Consider the following 24,214-nt stretch of genomic DNA (forward strand, 5'->3'; position numbering starts at 1 on the left):
TATTGTTATAAAAAGAAAGAAAAGGGTAAAGAGGGAACCCAAAAGCTATCTCAGCCAAGGCAAAAGTCAGGGACTCTGTGGTACTCAGGAAACATTCTTGCTTCATGAGTAGCATCCTCAGAGGCCAAACACAGCAGGAGTCACAGGTAATTTCAGGAGACTATTGGCAGCTTGCACAAGCATGGGGATGGAGGACCCTGTGAAGAGGAGACACAAGAGTCAGACTGTAGGATTGGGAGGAGAGGGAGGCTTTTTCCTGTGCCTTCCTCAATTATTCCTCTCATCCCCTTCAGCCCTGATTTAGCTTCCTGTAGTACCCAGGCTCTTCCTCCTTCCTTGTTCTGATTTTCCTTTAGTCTTTGCTGTCCACAGGAACATGGCAGCAAGGACACAATAACCCTGCAGGAGTACCAGCTACATGTCTAGGGCTAGTCTTACTCAGCTAAGCATCCACATCTATGTTCTTTCCCCCTGCTTAGCTTGTCCCAACCACCAAGTACATATTTCATCCTAGTCCTGAAAAGGAAGGATTAGCTAAGGGAACAGATATCATGGTAGGGGCAGCTATGGCGACTCTCTAGTACTCACCTTCTGCTACACATACAGGATTAGCTCTTGAGACACATCTGGGAAGGAGGGAAAGGGATAAGTGGGGCTGTGCTCCTACCTGCATGGTCATGAAGCCAGGTCACCGCCTTCCTTTCCAGAAGCTCCCACTCATATTTCATGTCCTTGCCATTGGCATGTAGCCAGAGTACAGCCAATACTGTGGCCCAGGCAGAAGGGTCCCCATCCTGCAAAATAGATAGAAACTTCTGTGGTGCTCCATGCAGGGCAGGATGCCACTCAAGAGGAAGCAGAGAGATTTACTATCTCCTTCCTCATCATTCCCTAATCTGATGCTACATGGAATTCCCTGGCCCATTCTTACCATACAGACTGACTGAGACTCAAGAAAACATTCCAGTACCACTTAGAAATGGACTTAAGGTGTAAGTCCAGTGTAGCCATCATCATATTCCACAAAACAACCCATATACACAGTACATGGATAATTAGACTGTACTAAGAGAAGAAATTATATATTTGATTTTTTTAAATTATTGTGTTCATGAATTTTGTCTTTGTATCCTCAATTGCCTATAAAAATACATAAGGAAAAATCAATAGCACATTTCCAAACATAAACACAAGTAATATAAAAGTGAGAAGATTTTTCCAAAGTTAGTACTCTAGAAATGATGGATGTTGGAATTAGTCCACCTAATAGACACAGAAGGAGCTCTCTTGCCCTTTACAGTCAGGTGGAGTGTGAATTTCCACATTTTTTTTGTGACAGCACAGACCACCAACTTACACATGGCCTCAGACTTTAGCAGGTGCCATAGACTTCAGCATAGCCTGTACTGAAGACTTCAGTACAGAATATGGATATCAAAATGGCCTTGGGGCAAGATGGGACACAGTTCCCAATATGGTCCCTGAGGCAATCCTACCAATGGATATCAACATGGCTTCAGGTGGCAGCACAGACCATGTATATCCACGTGGCCTTTAGTGGTAACACAGGCCACAGATTTCAACAGGGTCCCCTGTTGCAGCAGGACCATGGACCTCAACATGATCTTAAACACATTGGCAAAGGAAACAACTTCCTGAACAGAACACCAGTCACTCAGTCACTAAGACTGACAATTAATAAATGGGACATCATGAACCTAAAAAGCTTCTGTAAGGCAAAGGACACTGTCGATAGCACAAAATGGCAGTCTACAGAATGGGAAAAGATCATCAACCCCACATCAGACACAGGGCTGATCTCCAAAATATGTAAAGAACTCAAGAAACTAGACTCCAACAAACCAAATTATCCATTTAAAAATGGGTACAGTTCTGAACAGAGAATTCCAAATAGAAGAATCTCAAATGGCTAAGAAACACTTAAAGAAATGTTCAACATCCTCAGTCATCAGGGAAAAGCAAATCGAAACAACTCTGAGATTCCATCTTACATCTGTCAGAATGGCTAAGATAAAAAACACAAGTGTCAGTTCATGTTGGAGAGGATATGGAGCAAGGGGAACACTCCTCCATTGCTGGTGGGAGTCCAAATTTGTACATCCACTGTAGAAGTAAATATGGCGATTTCTCAGAAAATTGGGAATTGATCTACCTGAAGACCTAGCTATATCAATTTTGGGTATATATCCAGAGGATACTCAATCATACCACAAGGGCACTTGCTCAACTATATTCATAGCAGTTTTATTCATAATAGCCAGAAACTAGAAATAACCTAGAAGTCCCTCAACCAAAGAATGAATAAAGAAAATATGGTACACTTACACAATGGAGTATTACTTAGCTGTTAAAAACAATGACATCAAGAAATTTGCCGGCAAAAGGATGGAATTTGAAAAAAAAAATCATCCTTAGTGATGTAACCCAGACCCAGAAAGAAAAACATGGTATGTACTCACTCAAAAGTGGATATTAGCTACAAAGTAAAGTATAAATATGCTCTAATCCACATACCCAGACAAGCTAAGTAACAAGGAAGACTTAAGGAAGTTGGGTGCACTTAAATCACCCTGGGAAGAGGAAATAGAATAGATTATTTAATGGGTGGAATAGAGGCAGGTGGGAATGAGAAGAAGAGAGAACAGGAGGGGTCAGGACAAAACCTGGTATAAGGGAAACTCCCAGGAATCTACAAGGGTGACTCAAGTAAGATTCCTAGTAATAGAGAATATATAGCCTGAACTGGCCATCTCCTGTAACCAGATAAGACTTCCAGTGAAGGGATTGTGACACTAACCCAGCCACATAACCTTCAGCCTACAATTTGTCCTGCCTATAAGATATGCTGGAGCCAAGGTGGCACAGAAATTGTGGAAGTGGCCAACTAATGATTGGTCCAGCCTGAGACCCATGCCATGAGAGTGATCCCACACTGACACGGCCTGGAATGCCAGGACACAGAGTCAGGATAGCCCAGAGACCTAGAATAGAACCAAACAGGACTAGAAAAAGTCAATGTAATGATGCCTAATGGCCTAAGGATATTCGGCTATGCTCATAGATTGGTACCTAGCCCAATTGTCATCAGAGAGGCTTTATCCAGTAACTGATGGAAACAGGTGCAGAGACACACAGGCAAGCATTAGGCAGAGCTTGGGGAATCCTGCTTAAAGAGAGGGAGAAAGGATTTTAGGAGCCAGAGGGGTCAAATGCACAGCCTCAACTAACCTGGAATCCTGAGAGCTCACAGAGACTCAATCAACAACCAGGGAGCCTGCATGAGACTGACCTAGGCCTACACTCTACATATATATGACAGTTGTGTAGCTTGGTTTTCTTGTGAGACTACTAACAGTGGGAGCAGAGGCTGTCTCTGACTCTTTTAGGACCCCATTTCTCATACTGAGTTGCCTTGCCCAGACTTAATATGAGGGAAGGTGCCTAGGTCTTATCGCAATCTGATATGCGATGTTTGGTTGATATCCATGGGAGGTCTGCCCTTCTCTGAGTAGAAACTAAGAAGGAGCAGATTGGGGAGAAGGGGTCCAAGGGGAGGAAGGGGAAGAACTGGGATCAGAGGGGAGGGGAAACTGTGGTCAGCATGTAAAATAGTAATAATAATAAAATAAAAACCATTTAAATTTTTTCAAATTTTCAATTGAACTTCAGATGTGATATTTATTCTATTTTACTATATGTTTTTACTGAATTGAGTTTGTGAATTCCTGTATGTTAGAGTTGAGTTCTCTTGGTAATTTCCTACTCTAACTAGTAGCAGATTTTTTTTAACAAGCAGCCAGTATGAAATAATTTTGAAGAAATATTCTCATTAATTGTGTCTCACACTTTAACAACTCAGAACTGTATTTCTTCTTAATAGTTTGACATCTGTCTTTTATTTAAGTGTTTTTTTTCAAATAGTATTAGAAGATTCAGAAGGTAATCTTAAAATTCTGAAGGTTTACTCTAGCCAGCCTATTTGAGAACACAAAATAAAGCTATATTAAGGATGTTAGTGGAGTCTCTGAAGACAGGACATCCTAGCATTGAATCTAGTTCTACACCCACTGGTGCAGAGAGAGTTCATTTTCCTAATGTTTGATATCTTCATCTATACATAGAAAAATAAATAGAACCTGGCTTAATTAACTGAAATGAGGAAAAATAAGTATATTAATACTAAGGGCTTAAAAAAATCTGTCTGGTGCAGTAGGAAGATAAAAATTCTTTTTTTACATTTATATCTCTGGGAATATGATTAATATAGAAGAGCATTTATTTTCACTTTGACATCTGTAAGTCTAACCACACTTTCCTGTAGCTAGGCCATTAATTCCATGGTCTTTAGGGTCCATCTGAAGTAGAAATAATTTTATCTTCTGTATATTAAAAGTTAATTTCACCTTTGCATTATCTATATTCTTATTTTCCAGCTCAGCCCTGGTTCATTTCAACTCTAATTGTGTTCCTACCATCATGAAGTACGCTCTTTCCCTTTTTCCACTTTTGCATCTCACCTTGGCAGGGTTTGCAGCCTTGATGTCTTCCAAATTAGTGCCCAGGATCTTGGTCAGATCCTCATCAAGCTCCCAGGAGCCATTTGCCTTTTGGAGCAAAATCAGCTGCAGAGCAACATTTTCTCCAAAACCTTTGTAAAAAAAAAAAAAATGAAAGAGATATGGCATGGGAAATTATGGGAGTCACTGGGATCAGAGCCCACCTGAGGAATTCTCCTGAACTAGGAGGCTGCAGTGAGGCTTCCGCAGGAAGTCTACTGACTTTTTGTGATCTGTGATGAGTTCTGAACACGACAGAAGTGGGGTCTGCTGGGACCAGGACTGATTCTAGGTGGACTGTGTAGGCAGAGACTGCCAGGAGGACTCAAAGAACCTGAGGCCACTCAATTACAGTAGGTTAGAAGCTATCAAGGGCTGTACTGTAGATTAATGAAGCTAGTCTCATTCTGGCAAATGTATGGCAATGCCAAATCTCACCTCCTGCATGCTGCCTCAAGCAAGTCACCCCATAGGTAGAGAAAGCTCCCAGATGAAGTACATGGAAGGTTAGTTTTTGGCTGCATAAGTCAGAGACACAATCTGAGGACCAATTTACCTTTGTGGTCATTTCGCAAGTTTGTTTTCTTGGTGGAAGAATCTGACTTTTTCATCTTTCTCGTGGATGCCACATTTTCCTTACTAAAACATGAAGATTGGACTTCACTAAATTCAGTATCTGTGACAAACAAACATTGCTGAGAAAATTTGTCCTAGAGAGAAACTCCCTCAGACTGTAGAAGTATGTCTTCATAGACCTCTATGGATGCTAACCATTTGTTGTGAATAAACACGGTAAATTTCTTGATAAGCCTGGCTTGTGACCTGCAAAACATAAATGTACAGTGGAGATTGCAGTATCCTTCATGTGCTGCAACAAGCAACGATTGAAGAGTGTGGGGACTGGAGCCATCAACCCTCCCATTCATATCAGCTTCACTCAATAACCACAATGTGCCATTCTCCTGTGTGTCCTCCTCCAATACAGACAGTTACCCTCTGAGCCTTCTTTCTACTTCCTACTGAGTGGTCTCGAACCCCTGACATGTGCTGAACAATTACAGCTGCGTCTTACTTTCAATACAGAAGCATTCTTCCAGATACACCTTAAAATGCTTTTACTCTGTCCTCCAAGTCTTTTTACCCATCTCCCTTTCAAAAGAAGTGCAACTGTACCCTAAGCATCAAGGTTCAGAAGGTTAGCTTGGCAATTGTCTAAGCCCAAGAATATTACCTTCTCTCTCGTCTACATGTTCCTACTACTATCAACTCTCAACTACTTAAGTCACCTCCTACCAGCAACCAAACTACCCAAAAACCACAACACAGGCTTCCTGTGCACTCAGAACTCACCCATAAATTTGAGAATTTTCATCATCCATCTAAGTAGCCTATGTAATATCTTAATGCAAAGATCTTTCCTTCCTCAGATCCAGTGACTGTGGGTCTTACACACCTCTCCCATGCCCTCAAGGCATTGGTATCATGAAATAATTGATTTGTCACAAATGTCTTACCTTCAAAATACAATACCCATATTTCTAGTGTTTTAACTTATGGTTTCATGTTTTTAAAAATGGTCTTTGACCTGACTTGTACCTTCTAAGTCCCTAAATCTTCTATTTTTTCATATATGTCACCTTCCTTTAATCTTTTATTTTTTCATTCGATCTATATTCCAATCAAACAAATTAACACCCTTATCAGTCCTGTCAATACCATAGCCATAATTTTGAAACAAGATGACAAAATCTTACACTAGAAATGAATTCAGTCCTCTATCCACTTCATTTTTAGGTTAAATTTGCTGATTCTTGCTGTAAATGATTCACAAAAACCAGGATTCTAATCAGTATTTATGCCGACTGACAAAAGTCACCAAATGCAACTGGACCCTCAGCCATCCCAGAAAAATGATGCTAGATTTTTTTCTTTTCCTAATAATCCTCTATCACTCTTTCAGATATCCACTATTTTCTTAAATCCTCTCTTCTACCACTAACATTATCAGATGCAATCTAGTCATCTGCTCTCTGTGTGGCCATTGACTAATTATCAACAACAGAAATCAGATTCAAATTAAATGATATGATTATTTAAGGTTTATAGATGCTTGTGCTTTATAATATGTCTTTGTGTTCATTTGTACTTCTACATTAAATTTCCCTCCCAGTCAGATATAATCTATTTCTCTAGAAAACTTAAGAGAAGCCATAAATCCTAGGTGTGGAAAGAAGAGGAAAATGGGGAAATTAGGAAATTAAATTTAAGAAATTCTGAAACTTATTGTTTAAATGATGTGCTTGGATATCTGAGATTCATTATATATAAGTTTGAATTGGGATAAAACTTACGAGTCTTAACTTTATATGTAGACATCACAGGCCTTGGAATTTCTCGGTGAGCCAGAGGCCCCTTCACAGGCTGGTTGAGCTCCTTGTTTATGGCTATGAAAGCTGTGAAGGAGCTGAGGACTCCAGACTGAATGCTGATGCTCATGATATCCTCTATTGTTCTTTGTGAAGTCTCATGGGAGCCCAAGTCTTTGGTCTGAATCAGGGACTTCGCAGCCAAGCGATGGATGGTGAAGCTGAAAGAAGACACTACACAAAATTAAAGAAAAAGAAATGCACATCAAGTACCCAAGACTCTTAAGAGCTAGTGATTGCAGACAGAAGGGCATGTGGAGAAAAAAGACTTCACATGAATGAATGAGAAAGAGAAGATCTTAGAGGAAGTAGCAGAGGCCAGTGACAGGAATGACTGAATCATCCATATGGCAGAGAAAGGAAGAGGAATGAAGGAAGAGAAGGGAAGGGAAGAGAAGGGAAGGGAGAAGTGGGGACAAGTGAAGATGGAGTAGCAAAGCTGAGTTCTTACCTGGCATTTGCCTTGGGTTGTAGGGAAAACGTCACCCTGTTTTCAAAACTCCTGCCCTGAAGGGTGTACTTGAGGCACACTTCTCCTGAGCTCTCCACTTGCTACAAATAAGAAGAGAGCAGGAGTGACAAGCAGACACATAGCCAGGAAAATGGTGAAGACTGGGGAAGCCCCTCAGCTCAATGCAATGCAACCCTAAGAATCAGGTAGGACAGGATAATGTAGACATGGCATGGAGGAGGAGAGGGTGGGACACTGGCTGCCTGGCAAGTGACATATCTTGCTGAAATCACAAGCAATCATCAGTGTTAATAAAACTGCTGATAGAGTAACGAACAAGAATAGGGACTCACGGGCATAGTCCCAGTCAGTTGAGCATAGACGATTAACCTCTGACCCCTAAAGATGACAGTCTGCTCTGGGGAAAGCATGTAAGCTAACAGACCAGGAGGCAAATCCCAGCTTAGAGCGATGTCATCCGCTGAACAGTTTAGAGCAAACTTCAGAGACCCAAGAGCCTGTTGGAGGAGAGAAGAGCCAGAATTATCCATAAAAAAAAAAGCAATAATAATGATGGTCATCCACTGAGTGTTAGCCAAGACCAAGGATGTAATGCATCTCATGTCTAATTACTATTGCTAAGTGAGAAATGCAAAATTCTTTCTCTATTTGTGTATATAGTAAAGTTACACTTGAGAGATGTAAAAGTGTAGATTTGAATGAGGGAAATATTTAAGAAAAGAGACCTCTACAGAAGTGAGTTAGAAAAGAAATGGTAACAACATGGAAAGAGAAGTTTAGAAATATAATCAGAGATGTCATGCATTTTTGTGTACTAATAAATGAATGTGAACTTCTCATGCCTTTGAGTCTATCACACACACATACACACACACACACACACACACACACACACACACACACACACACACACACACTTGACTATCTTTTCTTTTGTGTCTTTTGCATGGAAAGTTGATTTCTACCCAATCTACTGAGGGCACAGACTTCAGGCTCAGACAGAGCAGCCAAAACTTTCACCTTCTTTCTCTCTGGTCTTCAAAACAAAAGTCACAACCTCTTTATTTATCTCCTCTCTGGATCTCCAGCTCCCAGTGTCAGATGCCAGTCTTTAGATATTAGACTGGAACCCTTTTTAACAAAGTATCAAGTAGACTCACTAAGGGTGCAGCCTGAGACTCATCCAAGTGTGTCCTCCTGGAGAGTGGGTCACCTGCCTTTGCAGTAGTGCTCCTGTCCTGTCCTATACTCAGTCTGCATTTGCAACTCTGGACACTCAGCCTGCTCTCACCTTGGTCTGCATCCTGTCCTTGCTTGTGATAAACTCTGCAGAGCCCCCTGATACCCGGGCGATGCCTTTGATTAAACTGGTGGAGGCTCCTTCTCCAATACCAAATGAGAAACATCTGCAACAGTGGAATGATAAACATTAGAGATGGGTTCTCCATAGCAGAATTATCAGTTAACATAGGCTAATCAAACAGTCATGAAGAGATAAAGTACTTACCTCAAAGTCAGTGCAATGCTATCATTTAGAAATCAGACTTTATTCTATGGGAGGTAATAAATGCTTAAATAAGTAATACAATTTAATGCCATGAGTCTTCTAAGAAAAAAGACTCTGTTTCATTTTGCTGATGAAGATCTAGGGCCCATGTATTTGCAAAATCTGTCTTAACTTCTTTCTCTGCTACAATGCAGAGGAGCAATGACTGTCTAACAGCATTTTACCTCTGAAAGCCTTTCTCCATAGTAAACTATGAAAATATTAAAGTGATAAGTAAATACACTGACATCTTTGCTTGTACATTCAGTATCCATGTACATTTTGTTAATGTAAGTCATCATCCCCAAATCCTGTGACATGGGACCTGAGAATTAGTGTTTTCAGTATGTAAGTGTGAGGATCAAAGCTTGTATTGTAGTTTTATTCCCTCTCAATACCTTATAAAGCAGTCACTATTGGTTTTAGCATTTTCAAGTTGATCAATTAAACACAGGTTAGTGCAGACATTTGTTATGCAATGACATGGGGGTGAAATTTACCAGTTCTTAGAATCTGACAGTAAAGAACTCAAATACAAGGATCAAGACAAAACACTGTGAGTTCTACTCACAGAAACACTAGACTAGGTTATTCAAGCCAGAGAGAACTACAGACCTACAATCATAACTTGAATAATTTGTATAAAAGCCGACAACTGCCAAGACAATAGGTTCCAATGACTGTCGAGAGAATATGAACCAAGAGCCAAGACTTTGAAATGGAGAGAAGAAAAGAGAAATGAGCCTGCGTATGCTGGTCACTTCCCATCTGAAGGATGTGGCAAGTGTGGATGGCTGAAGGCCGAGGCAGTTTTACAGGAAGTAGGAAAATTGTGGAGTTTCGAACTTTGTCGGTGGTAGTTTTGCCCCTGAAAACGGCTGAGAATTTTTCACAGAACAATGTAGAGAGGTAGAGATAAGTAAGAAATGGTCCAGCCATGAAATTCATTACCCTTTAGCTGGATTAAGGCTGTCAGTTCCTAGTCTAGGTACCTCTGAAAGCAAAGAGAAAGACCTATCAGGGGAAAGATACCATTTAAATACCAATAGTCCAAAAACACCTACTAAGTCCACTATGTCATCTAATAAACAATTAAGAAAAAAAGTTTTCATAAAATAGGAAAAGGGCAGTGTTTCCAGCTCATTTTTTTTGAAAGAAAGTTTTCATAAAATAGGAAAAGGGCAGTGTTTCCAGCTCATTTTTTCTTTGATGCCAGAAGTGCATAGATACCAAAACCTCACAATATACTTCAAAATTCATAGGATTACTTCTTATTAATAAATATTCAATATCCTAAGACATATGGGCCAACTGAATTCCACAAGAAGTGGCAGGAATTGTTCATCAGTAGTGAGATGGGTTTACCCAAAAATGCAAGGTGGTATTGAGATATAACAATATTCACTATTTCCACATAAAATAATAAAGGACAAAATCACCACCAATCTCAACAAGTGAATGAATTTCATTTGTTGAAATTCAACTATCATTTATTACTCAAATGTATACACTCCAGGAGTGCACACATGTGCTTGCACACATACACACACACACACACACACACACACACACACACACACTTTATATTTTGGCTGGAGGAAATAAGATAAGAAAAGGTGGGGATGAGAACAATCAGTATACAATATATATAAGAAGTTGTCAAATAACCAGTTCAATTAATTAAAACCATACAAAACAACATCAAAACAGAAAATTAAAAATCCTTACATCAATCGTTATACTAAATCATATAATTAATAATATTATGTAAAAACTAAAGAAGGAAGAGGAAAGTATCAGAACTTGGAAGATGAAGAAAAAGAAAATGAAAAAATTATCATAGAAAATGTACAAGTAAGGAAGTATTGTGCACACTATACTCGTAGGATTTGAGGAGCTCAGACAAGAGGCTCAAAAGACTTGGGCCCTAGGCTTTGTAGAGAAGCAACGGCTCAAAATGCCAGACAGACAAGGACAGCTGGGACTGTTGGAGAATGCTTAGAACCTTAGCAGTAAGGAGGCTGAGGCTGGAAGATGGATCTAACTCCAAAGCTAGTCTGGTCTATGATGTGAGTGCAGAGAGAGAGAGAGAGAGAGAGAGAGAGAGAGAGAGAGAGAGAGAGAGAGAGAGAGAGAGAGAGAGAGCTAGAAGTACTTACAAATACCATCTGGAATTGACATATTCACTATGCAAAGCCAATGACCAGAAACTCAAGGGAAAAATAAAAGCTTATGAATCAAATTTTGTACAGACAAAAATATCTGATAAGTAACATAAAATATACTGCTAAATATAGATAATAATTATAGATTATCCATTTCCAAGAACAAGACAAAAGTATTTTGAAAGGATATATAGATATTTGAAGATATAAATATGTTTAACCTGATCTAAATATCTCTAAATAAATTATATGTATGAAATCTGATGCTATACTCCATAAATGATACAATTTTATGTTTTTTGTGTATCAGTTAAAAATTTAAAAAATGGCAACTATTTGTTACTACAGCATAGGAAAAAACTAATGAAAATCTCTACACATAATTATAAAATAGTTCACAGAGATTCTGAGTATTCTACTAGATGAGGGAAATCACTGAAACCATGGAAACTACGAATCTCAACAAGAAGGAAGACATTCAGAGAAAAACCCTATTTTGTTGCCTTGGAAATACGGGAATCATTAAAATTTGCAGTATTTGTTTTTAATTTTGCCATTGTGTCTGCTAACAAGCCAACCATCATCACATTCCTTAGCCAGGAGCCCTGGATAACTTAAATACTGAGATTTTTTTTATTCTCACTATAGGGCTGCTTATAGAAATGTCTTACTACAGGGTCACAAAGTATGAGAAAGAGTAAAACATTATTTTTACTCTTCTCTCATACATTACATCCAGACCCTCTATTCTACCCAGTTCTCCCCTATTCTCTTTCTCCCCCAGATCCATTCTTCCTCCATTTCCCTTCAGAAAAGAACAGGCCTCTGAACGTGACATAACAAGAGACAATAAAATTAAGCACAACTTATGGAACAAAAGAAATGAATTTGTTAAAAAGAATGAGAGAACATAAAAATGTGTTCTAGTTCCTACACTGGCCAGTATGAGTGTCTTATAGCCTTAGACAAACTATGTAGTGTCACAGTGCATCAAAAAGTAATGCAAGAATCTGGGTGTACACATTGATAAAACAGAAAGAAGGAAAGGAGTGAAGGAAGGAACATGAAATGTTCTCCTTTGCAGTAAGGTGAAAACAGTGAATTTACAAACCACTATGTGAACTGGATATGCAGCTCTGAGTAGTGCTTTGCAGTCTCTACATTAAGTCACCAGTACCACAGCAGAAAGAACACAAGGAGAAGATGGGGAGGAGGAGGAAAAGGAGAAGAAAGGAAGGAAAATGAGGATAAGAATGAGGACCAGGACGGAGATGAGGATGAGGATGAGGGGGAGGAGCATTCAGTTATCATTTGGTTTCTGTCTAAGGAATTACTGATTTGGGTAATCATATGAAATTTAAGGCTACTGAGTAAATGTTACTTGAGAACATGTGCACATTATTGTAAAGCAGTCTGTCAGAAGCTGAACTTTAGATAAGTGGTCAATGTAACATCCCTGGCACAATGCTGATTTTAGAATATTTGTGTTAAAAACATCCTGCATTATCCTAAATATGAATTAAAACTTGAGATTCTACAAAAATAATTCAAATTCTCCTTCACAATGCAAAGGAACTATTCCTGCAATATTTCATAATGATTAACTACTGGAACAGAAACAAAAATAAACAAATAGCTATGAAATACTTTCATAGAAAAATTATGAAATGTGGACTCTAGTATCATATGATATTATATGAACATTAAATGTCATTTAATGAATGAGGTTGTTTTAGTGTGGTTATTTAACAGAATGTCTTTGTCCTTTGAAGGTGAGTGTGTTTTTACTTATCATGTTTTTATTGATTTCAACACCATATATTTTACTTGGATTATGTGCAGTCAATATCATTGTCATTCTAATCAGTATCCAAACAGATTATTTGTTGAATATTTGATATTTGCAAACTAAATCCAAAACAATGTACAAAGAACCAAGTGTAATTAAGACAATTTTGAAAGCAAGGCATAAAGGTTCATACTCTAATATAAGCACTTAGAAGGCAGAGGCAGACAGATCTCTATGAGTTTGAGGCCAACGTGTTAGACATAATGAATTCCAAGAAAGTCAAGGTCTACGTAGTGAAATCATGATCAAGCAGAAAAGGAAAAAAATGAAAAAATGAAGGAAGGAAGGAAAGAAGGAGAGAAATAAGGAAGGAAATCTTGATAATGAGCAGAACGGATGCTCTAGAGCACTGGAAATTAAGAATTGCCAGAGAGATGATTAATTTACGTTGTGTAGTCCTGAAATACATTTGTATTCATTGGCCAATGGATTGAAACAGAGGAATCAGAAACAATCTGCACTTGTATAGATGCTCATTGTGACACCCAAAGCACTGAAATTCAGTGATGAAATAACCAGTACAAGATGACCGAATTTCTGTGGTAAAAATGAACTTGAAGTGTATTTTAGACACTCTAAAAGAAAGAATTGTGGATGCAGGCAGGTAATCCTAGATTCTTGGGACTTAAACCAGGAAAAGTGAAAGTTCAAATCCTGCCTGGGCTATAAAGAGTTCAAGGCAAGACTCTCAAAGTAAAACATGAGTAGAGCCTGGGATAGAGCTCAGTACTGCAGGTATAATCAGTTGTGCTGAATTTCTTAATTTAAAATTGTAAGGGAAATAGTCTACATGTCTGGAAAAGGCTTCTTCTCGAGACCATTGGTTACTAAACAAAAACCCAATGTCAGGAAATGGATAACCACTTATGAGTCCAGAAATACAAGATAGAGTCTTGCCATTGCTCATGGTTGCCTACCTAAGAGAGATGTTAAGTCCCTAACGCTGAAGCCACCATACACCTCGGTTGTATGACATAGAGAAATCAAGAGATACTATAAAGGCTGCTGAGAGAGAAAAGACATCAATGATCTTAATCAGCTGTAAGCTCTACAAACTATTATACCATCTGCCTGGCAGGATATACTCACTGATACAATAATTACATGACTATTATGGGAGTACCATACTAAGAATCAGAGAAAAGGGTGTTCATAGCCTTCAGTTGTATACCCAAGGATAAACCCCTCCAGGATTCAATGGATAGTCCCAATCCAGTGTCATAGAGATGACACTGATTAAACAAAATTGGTCACACTATAAAACAAAATGGCATAAATCTAAGAAAAGAACAGGTAGGGAAGAGAGATTGATGGAGATGGGAAGGAGAAAGGAAAAGTTTACAGGTGATAGAAACCAGAATATATTATGTACATATATGAAATTGACAAAAAACCAGTACAGAAAGCAAAATCTTTTCAAAGTAAAAGGTAAACTAGCTACAAGGCTTGAAAAGAAAAAACTTAACAGAGCATATGCAAAAGTCATAATCCCAAAGGAAAACTTCAAAGAATAGGAATTGAAATGGATCACTTGAGTCAGGGATGGTAGCCCGTGGCTGCAATCTCAGCACTCCAGAGGTAGAGGCAGGCAGAATGACACCCACTGAGGCCAGCCTGGTCTAGTAAAGGAGTTCCAGACCAGTCAGGACTGCACAGGGAAGCCTATCTTAAAACATAAAATAGAGGGAACAGTGTTGTTAGTGAAGATGTGAGCTACAAAGAAAGAAAATAATCATCAATATATTCCTATTCAAAACAGAAAATCAAATACATCTCAGTAAAAAATGAAAATCTACTAGAGAAAATAATAACAGTAGTATAGAGATTTTAAGAAATATCAAAAAAGGCCACTTAGTGGCTATTAAATATTAAAAGTTGTATGAAATCGAGCTATCAGGAAAATCAAACTTTAAACTCTGAGACACTTTGGTCCTATGCACAAAATTGGCTAACTTTTAACAACTCAAATGCTAAAATTGTTAGGATATGAAGCAACTGGAATCCATGTATCAAGTTGATGTGAATTAAATTATTACAGCTTGTGAAACTGCCATTCCACAGAAATTGGACAGCTCTGTCTACTTAAAGAACAGTACATTTGGATGTGTTCATGTGACTGTGCTTTGCTTTCTGTAGAGTTGGTACAGGATCCCTTGTAAATAACATCTGCCTTTAGCTTACTCATATCCTCCTATACAAATTAAATCTCCAGTAGATGGCTTGTGATATATAATACAATCACTACAGAGCCCAAAGAAAGCCCATCATTACGAGCATCAATATAAAATATACTGAACTAATTCATGGGAAAACATATGCAACTTGACTATGGTTATATGCAAATTATGTGTACAACTAAACAAACTGGTGAGATAAAGAATAAAGGTGAGGTATACGGAAAGAGACAACTACCACAAGACTCAATATAATACCAAATCAAGAAGACTTCACATAATCCACAAGAATTATACTTGAGCTAGGTTTAAACTAGTGAGTGGTGGAAAGAGCAAGAGAACACTGATAACTGACTAGTTCTGGACCTGTGATGGGTGCACAGTGTGCACACTGTGACAGCTTATCTACCCAGATAACTATGATTTTAGTAACTTTCTATTTGAAACTGTCAGTACCTTTGTAATGAAAACATGATTCAATATGTCCTTCAGAGCTTTGGAAAAATGAGGAACAAAGACCTTGTGGTATCAGTGTAAGTGGAAAACTCCTTTTGAAATTTTTATAGAAATACTGGATCAGCTAGTTCTGGAAAATCCTTGAGTCACTCTGTCACTTTAGAAGCTTGGGATCCCATGATATCACGTGGAACAAGTCACATGTGGCCCTGCTTGGGGTGCAGGCAGCATAATATAAACCATATTCTTCTCCTACCTGTGCTTCTTGCTGTTTAACTGAACTTGTCTAATGACACTAAATGTGTCACTGACTTCTCCATCTGTGAAGACAAAGAGCTGCAAAACAAACAAACGAAAGATGAATTCATCTGGCTTCTGTTGGTAGACAATAGCACTGGTCCTCGTGGACCACAACTATTTACAGTCTTTGTAGCTTCTTCACACAGGGATGGGGATGCTAGTGCTCCACTGTCACTTGCTCCATGTTGCCATAGAGACTCTTCAGTGGGAAGAGTTTCACACCCTGGGAAGAGTTTCACATCCTCCCATCCATCTTTAATCTTAAACTTTTGGTACCACATAAGAAGTGGACTGCCTGCCCTGTGGAATAGAAGAAGAACACTGCCTCTGGTCTTTTTCTCTTCACTCCACAGTAGCTGACTTACATTTACACACTATTTACACAATTATATATGGGAGAACCGGGAATCAGAATAGTGGAAAATTTCACAATGTGTACCTCTTAGCTTGGTTGCAAAGCTCACCTGTAAGGGATGGCCAGGAATGCAGGGCGCCTTGTAAATGTCCAGGAGTGGTCTCAAGATTTCAGTGCCCCCTAGGTCTGCTTCTAAATCCTTCACTCTTTTCACTGCCTCCTCCATTGTTTTCTGAGTGTACTCCACACTCTCCCTTAGAGAAACAAGCATGTCTAGTCACATGGCAGTCACACACATTGCTATGCCTATCATGAAATTACTATCACGAAAACTGCTTCTGATGACCCCAATATTACTAACTACTCTGCTACAGTCAGTTTAAAAGTGCCAACCCTACTTTAAAGTACATTATTTCACAGTCCATGGTCTTGCCAGAAACTTACGGAAAGAATTTTTCATAGGAAGATCCAAATCCGTAGATGTTGAAATAACAACCCATAGGTAAACTCTTCAGCAGCAGCAGCAGAGTTTCCTGAAGGTGAGAGAAGATGAGGAAATGGAATGAGAGAGAGCTCTACTAAACATACAGACCCCAGTCTACTTCCTAAGAGTAGAAAAAGTCACCATCTTATGTCACCTTTTATTTCAAGGCTGAGATCAAAGTGGCCATGCTTGTTATTGTTATAGACCTACAGCTATAAATGAGCCCTACCCATAGCATTCCCAATCATCCTCACATGGCACTTCCCAAATATTGAAGAATCTGGCTTTACCTTGGCAGCTTCTATGCATAGCTGAGAATCCTTCTGGTTGTTCATGGGGGATTTCATACTTCCGGAGCAGTCCATGAGGAACACAAATTCTCCACAGGACCTTGAGGTTTCCACTTCTGGGAAATCTGGATATAAACTCACCATTGCAGAAGGAGCTCCCATCAAAGTATCTGTAGAGAAAGGAGAAGAACCCTGTAAGGTACAAGGAAACTCAGGTGTTCCAAAGTCCCCAAGAACCAATTATCAATTCAATAGAGAACTGAGAAACTGAAATAAAAAAACAAACAAACAAACAAACTTGTTTTCTCCTTTTGTGCTGTGTGCACATGAATAATGTGAGTTGTCAGCATAAAAGAAAAAGAAGCAGAACAGAAGGAGAGAGAGGAAAACAAGGTAGGAATTAACAGACAATAACAAAGCAGTGTCAGTGTACGCAAATTCTAGGCATCTTAACAATTGAATAAGGCACAATAGCTTAGCAGCTTCCAGCATGAGGTAAAGATACAAACAAGATTCCTAACAGGTAAATCTCTTCAAGTCTTATTAATGGGAAAGTGATGCCTGGGTCACTGATGACATCTTCAATTAGAACCTCAGGGAGAAATGATATTCATATGCATAATTCTTAAGATGACAAATTCCAAGAGCTGACTACTCAGGAAAGCACCCCTAGAAAACTGGGTGAAAACATTATACATATGAACCAGATACAGATCTTTAGATATACAGCTTATGCAAGAGTAGCATTGTTTTGAATGTGTAAAGTAGATTTCTTTCCACCCTGGGAGACAGGTGGTTAGCATGACACCAGGACTCTTCTGAGAAGCCAGAAGCCCATGAGAATGATGGGAATGGATATCTACACTGTTTAGAACAAGGTCTTGTAGGTATCAGCACTTCTCTACTAGTTCTTTCAAACCAATTCATGTGATTTCACTTCATAAGTCAGAGCTTCCTGTTTATAAATGAGCAATTCTACTTCTTAGCCTCAGTTGCCTCTTCTGAAGCATCAAGGTAGTAATTCCTACTATAGCTCTATTGTAAGGTTAAGTGATACAATATGCTTACAGAATTCAGGGTAAGGCTTAACTCACACTGAGCTGTTAATTATAATTTTATACATTTTTCTACTTTTAAATTTGTGTAATTATACATTCTAAGTTTAACACATAATAATTTAGTTCATGTACTTTTGTGCTTCATGTTGGTATTACATTAAAGGTTTTTAGTGAGCCAAGCTGCCTATTAACATACCCTTGTGCTTCTGAAGCACATGAAAACAGGAAGATATCTGGTAAAATATATGCACTGGGAAGCAGGAACGAGGAGTCATAGACAGAATGAATTAGACTGAGATATGATCAACTATGTCCACTGATAGCCTGCAAATCTGATCATAGAATAGAGATGAGAACATATTCATGGAACCAAGGAGATGCCATAGAAAGGAAGAAATTAAGACCTTAGTTATTACCTATTAAGTAGCAGCATCTTAAGGTTCTGTCTGGTGGATAAAAATACTCCTGACTGAAGACCAAGTCTGAGTTGAAGTATTTTATGAAAACCCAAATGTGAGATCAAGAAATCAACAGCAACAAAGACAGAGCATAGAGCTACAGAGGAGATGAGGAAATTGGAAGAAACCCAGGGAAACTGGAATTCCCCTGAGTGACCTCAGAGAGAAGTGGTCAAACAGTGTGAGAAGAAAAAACTCCTACCTACAGTTCAGCATGAGGTCATACTTGCAAATATTGAAAATGATATATTGGTAGGGGTTGAGTATGGAGACCCAGGTTCATGGTAAAGTCCTCACACTGCTTTACAGTGACAGCAGAATAAGCCCAAGCTCAGATGTCACACTGTGAATACCATTGGCCCCCAAAGAGCTTCCATATATCCAACCTGGAGATGAAGAGTTGCAGCACCCTTTTGTGTTGTGTGATGATATTTGTAACCCAGTGCAGAATGGGCCAAAGAAGACAAAGAAAGTAAAACACACATGTGGGCTGTGCCAGCTTTTATAAAAGTTAAGTATACATATAAGGAAATGTTTTAAATAGCAATCACTAGATGTAAATAAGAAACAAAACTCACTGGAAAGCTAAGTTTAGTCTAAGAAAAAAATCAAGTAGGCTACAAAGAATGGGTTTGAGTTGGATTCTTGTGATTTTTTTCCAAGTTCAATTTCTACAGTACACAGGAGACCTAAAATTAATTCTGTGTTAAATTTGACCATTCCTATTAGTCATAAGACAAAAAAAGTGAGAACTGGCAGCAAGATGACATCCAGTTATGATGAATTAAAAAAAAAATCTACTTAAAGTGCCATTATTTTTCACCTACAAATAACTATTTGCACATTATCTAGATTATAGTATCATTATTTTCCTAATTGAACTATTATTTTATAGTGCTACTAGGAATTATAACTACTTTTCCCACCCCGTTACCTGGAGACCTTCTACCTAAATTCTTCCAGTGTGTTAATGTACACTATTTTAATAATGACATTGTAACTAATCATGTAACTGATGACACAAATAGTGACTGCATAACCTTCTCATTGTTTACTAATATTAGATACCATTATAATATTGATCAATATCATCTGTATATCATATAGACATTTAGATTTATATCAGAAGAAATATTGTAAATATTAGAAATGTCAAAATGAGTAATTACTTTTCTATTTGTAGCCCAAATACTTTCAAAATAGTTGAAACCAACTGATTTGCTCCAACACTATCTGACAGTGTAAACTCGCCACACCACGTGCAGCATGAGACTTTATCAGATTTGGACATCACTGATCCTATGACAGGAGAAGTAGTCACAAGATTACTTTTTATTTGCCATTTTTGTAAGACCAGTCATTGCCACACGTTGATAATGGGCTGCATATTTTCTTGTGAATTATTTAGTCCTATTTTCCCTCTAATTATCTAGTAATCTATGCAAACTAACCTATAGAACACAATCACATGATTACCTATTAAGCCCTGTCATTTTTCCATGTGGAAGTGAAAAGTCAATATTTCAATGGACATATACTCATCCTGGATAGAGGGTAGAAAAATCAAGGCCTAATTAGAAAGGGACTATAGTGGGAAATAGAAAATACCTGGCTTCATGTCTGGCATCCCCATCTCCACAGCTACACTGGGGCTGTGCACTTCATTGTAGTAAATCAGGAGTTCTACATCCCGGTCAAACTTGTGTCTTCCAGCCAAGGAAACCTGAGTAGAATACCCCCAGAGCAGCTATGTTAGAATTGCCACTGGTTGCTTTCTGAGATAAGGTCATACATAGCTCAGTGTTTCAGGCTTCTCACATCAGGAGCACAATCAGAAGTATAGGAAGGACTGGATGAAACAGAGTCTATACAATACCCAGAGTAGAGAAGGTAGATAGTGTGCCTCTCCAAGCATGGCCAGAAAAAACAAGGGAAATGTGGGAAGAATGAATGAGGACCAAGTCAACAATGAAGACAGAGGGGACTGACAATAGTGTTCTCTTACTACTCACCTGAGCAGAAGTCTTGTCATCTGCAAGGTATTGAATAGGACTCAAGGAGCAGTTGGATTGGACCCTCTCAATGATATGCTGGGAAGTGATGGTTGCAACCAAGCTGAGTGTGTAGGGCAGGTCTTCCAAAGGGATTATAGGGGTCTTTATATTCAAGCAACTCTTTGCTGACCTTTCTACAAAATAGTACATTAATTCTGTTTTCATGTCAACAATTTCCAACACAAACATGATTTGTGTATTTCCCCAGCCATTCTCCCACTGGTTTTTAAAGGCATAAATTACTTACCAGAGAGCTGGTATCTTGGATTCAAGATTGCTGGGAGCACATAGCGAAGGGCACCATCTGTTTCCAGAGGCAATTCTTGCACATACCTCAGGGTAACTGCCACCTTAGACCCAGGTTGGAGGTTCCCCACATTGCAAGAAAAGACATCCCTGGAGTAGTCATCCTCTTCCAATAAGTAAGCTTGATGGCGCTGGGAGAGAGCATCCTCATAGTTCCTATGGGCCTAGAGCAAGAGCAGGATGGATTGAAATGGAATCATGTGAAGTAAAGAAAATACAGGCTGTTCAGAGGGAGTGTCATGGATCCTGTGAACTTCACAATTATTCTGGTAGCTTCTACTTGATTCCCTCTGCCTTACTGATTTTAGGCAAATAGTAATTAGAAGTGAATTAAAGAACAGTCAATATCTGATGGGGGAACCTCATGAATTGTTTATAAAGATAAAAGTAGAATGCAATTTAAAAGATAGAAGAGGAAAAGATAATGTACTCATCCTTCAGACCTTCATTTTCTCCTGCAATTCTGCCACAATTTTCTTCCCATCCACCAAGGCTTCAAAGCTGTAGACAGCAGAGTCTTCATCCATGGGGAACACAAAGATTGCTTCTAATGGGACATCTTCCGCATTCTCATAATTTAAGGTTGTAGACACCCCAGCCACAAAGTCATTGATGGACAAGGTTACCGAGATGCTCTTCAGTGGCACTGGGGAAGATATCAGTGTTTGGAGATCAACAAACTTTACCAGTCTAGGATTATATATGAGGAGTTGTGCTGGGTACAACTACCTCATCACTAAGAGTTGTAAGTCAGGCTTACCTGGCTCATATTTGCCAGTGATTAGACCAAAGCGATGTTTCATGGTGACTGCAGGTTTCTGTGGAGAAGACACATCACTAAGAGGTTCATGATAGTGTTATACCACCAATGCCAGCAAGTTATATGCTTTTCCCTCTCAGACCACATGGCAAGGCAGAGAGTAAATAAGTGACTGTAGAATGCTTAGCCCTAAATGACCATCTAGATCATCCTGTCTGTACCCCCACACCTATCACACTGCAACCAAGGTGCAGAGAGAAGTGTCAGAAATTTTCTGAGAGCCAAAGGTCATAGAGGACTACTGTAAGTCAGTGTCTTCTGTCCATGACAGGGCCATATTAGTCATAAACTCAAAGCAGGTATTGTTACTCACACAAGACATGTACCGTCAAACCAGTCACAGTTCAGCACAGATTGGAGAGGGGTACATACAGTCCAATACCAACCTGAAGAGCTTTAAAGTTGAGCGCTTCTTGGAGTGGGACAATCATTTTTCCTCAAGGACTTGGACCCTGTTAGATTGCCCATGCTCCAAAAGATGACCCTGAACCTTTGCACATATAAGCAGCACTAATTCGAGTCAATAGGTTAAGAAAAAGTAAAATAAAGGGATGTACTATTAGGAGAGGGACCTGTTGCAGATGTGAGGGGGGAGCTAAAAGGTAGAAATGGGGTGAATAATCAAAATACATTGCACATATCTATAAAATTTTCAAAGGATAAATTAAAAAATATTACTTATTTTAAAAGACATACTCAGGCATATAAAGATTATGCATGCAATATTTCTTTTAAAATAGACATTCCAAAATATAGTTCATGAATTATATTTTTTTTACAAATCTTGCATGTAATATAAAGACAAAGAAATATATTGATTATCTTAGGTAATGATTTACATGATTATTTTATCCACAGAGTCTACAGATTGGGCTAATCTCCATCATGATCCTGATAACCCTCGAAGCTCTTCTGGGCCTTTCTAAACCTGACTGTGTGTTAGCTTGCCTCTCTCTGTTGTCACTTTGTGCGACCACAGTGCCCAACACCGTCAAGGGTGGGTTTCATGGAAATTCATCCTAAGGACCTAAAAGGTCTCAACTGGGAGCACACACCATGCTTGTTCAGATGCCCAAGGATGAGTCCCCTAGAAGTCCAGCCTTGTCTTTCAGATCTACAGGCAAGAAAACCCTCTTGAAAGAACACCCTTGGTTCTCTGAGTATTAGGGATTCTGAAGGTTTTGGAGAGCTTTTTCTAGGTCCTTCAGGCTGATCCTCATGACCCTTTAAAACTCTCAGACTAGGGTGATAGCTCAGTGCAAAAGAACTTGTCAACCTGTACAAAATCCTGAGTGCCATATTTAAGCCCTAGGCCAGGCTGAAGGCTGGGGACACTGTCTTAGTCTCTCTGGAAAACATCCCTCTGATATCAGTGGTGTTTTCTATAGCTTTCCTATACATTTCAGTCACAAAAATCTCTACCAAAAAAAAAGTTTTCTCTACCAAACTGTTTTCTACACCTGCTATTTTGAGCTATCGGAAAAGTCTGACAGCGTTAGAATGGCTCAGATCTGGACAGCAGCACAGAGGTAACAGCTAAGCAAGGAGGAGGAGGAGGAGGAGGAGGAGGGCAGCAAGCGCTGGGAAGGGCTTTCCCTGGAGGCAGGTAGGGGAGCCTGGAGCAGGGGGAGAAGAATTTCTACTGACAGCAGCAGGAAGCTTTAGCGCAGGAGACTCACCCTGGAGCAGCTCATCTGGAGGATGGACTGTGTCTGGCAGCAAAGATCTCCGGCTGGCAGTGGCCACAGCAGGAGGCTGAGAGAGGAGAGAGGCAGACAGACAAGGGTCCCCTACAAGGAAACATCGACTTCCTGAATCCAACCTCAGAACAAATTTCCGGTGTTTCACCCTCTCCTGACCCTTCCTCGGTCACCTGTGGTATGTGTTCCTTCTGTCTCGCAGGATGGAAGCTCTCAAAGGCCCTTGAGGCAGAGACTGGCTCCCGAAGTGACCAGTTATGGACTTCAACTGTATGACACTAGATACCTAAGGCCTTTTCCTTGGGTTGGGGAGTGGCCTGTGTGGTGGCCCTGCAGCTTTGTAACTGTTGAGATAGTATCAGCCCACCAGCAGGCAGGAAGCAGGGTGAATCAGCTGGCCGCACCCTGCTAGTTACTGCTGCAGGAAGGGGACAATCCCTGCTTCAAGCCCACAAAAGTGATTGCAGTGTGGAGTGAATAAAAATAGTTATTTAATCATAGACTCTCTATCCAAGACCTTCAGTGCCAAAAATTTACGAAAGACACAACTTCAATCTCTCAAATGTCTATAGAAAAGCACCTATGGGCTGCAATGGATCAGGGTGGGTGGAGAATGAAAGCTCCCTGTTCATAGGGCAAACTTACCTGAAACTGAAAAGAAAAACAAAAAAGCAACAACAAAAACCTATTTTGTGAGATAGAGGAAGAGTGAGAAGAAGAAAGA

At 39.3% G+C, this 24,214-nt stretch overlaps 1 protein-coding gene across 1 annotated transcript; it reads right to left on the bottom strand.

The window, feature by feature from the left end:
* Positions 1-23,792, bottom strand: LOC131914672 (von Willebrand factor A domain-containing protein 5A-like). Its single transcript, XM_059267255.1, has 20 exons — positions 23,664-23,792; positions 23,470-23,580; positions 21,731-21,788; positions 21,414-21,616; positions 20,912-21,134; positions 20,623-20,798; positions 20,219-20,333; positions 17,095-17,264; positions 16,765-16,853; positions 16,430-16,574; positions 15,922-16,001; positions 8,767-8,881; positions 7,808-7,972; positions 7,455-7,555; positions 6,929-7,164; positions 5,349-5,399; positions 5,134-5,289; positions 4,539-4,669; positions 668-794; positions 1-197 (listed from the first exon to the last, which is right to left on the bottom strand). The coding sequence occupies exons 2-20, from the start codon at positions 23,482-23,484 to the stop codon at positions 118-120; spliced, it is 2,436 nt and encodes an 811-aa protein (XP_059123238.1). The 5' UTR covers positions 23,485-23,580; positions 23,664-23,792; the 3' UTR covers positions 1-117.
* Positions 23,793-24,214: the final 422 nt, after the last annotated feature.

Source organism: Peromyscus eremicus, chromosome 7 (genome assembly GCF_949786415.1).
Source record: "Peromyscus eremicus chromosome 7, PerEre_H2_v1, whole genome shotgun sequence".
NCBI lineage: Eukaryota > Metazoa > Chordata > Mammalia > Rodentia > Cricetidae > Peromyscus > Peromyscus eremicus.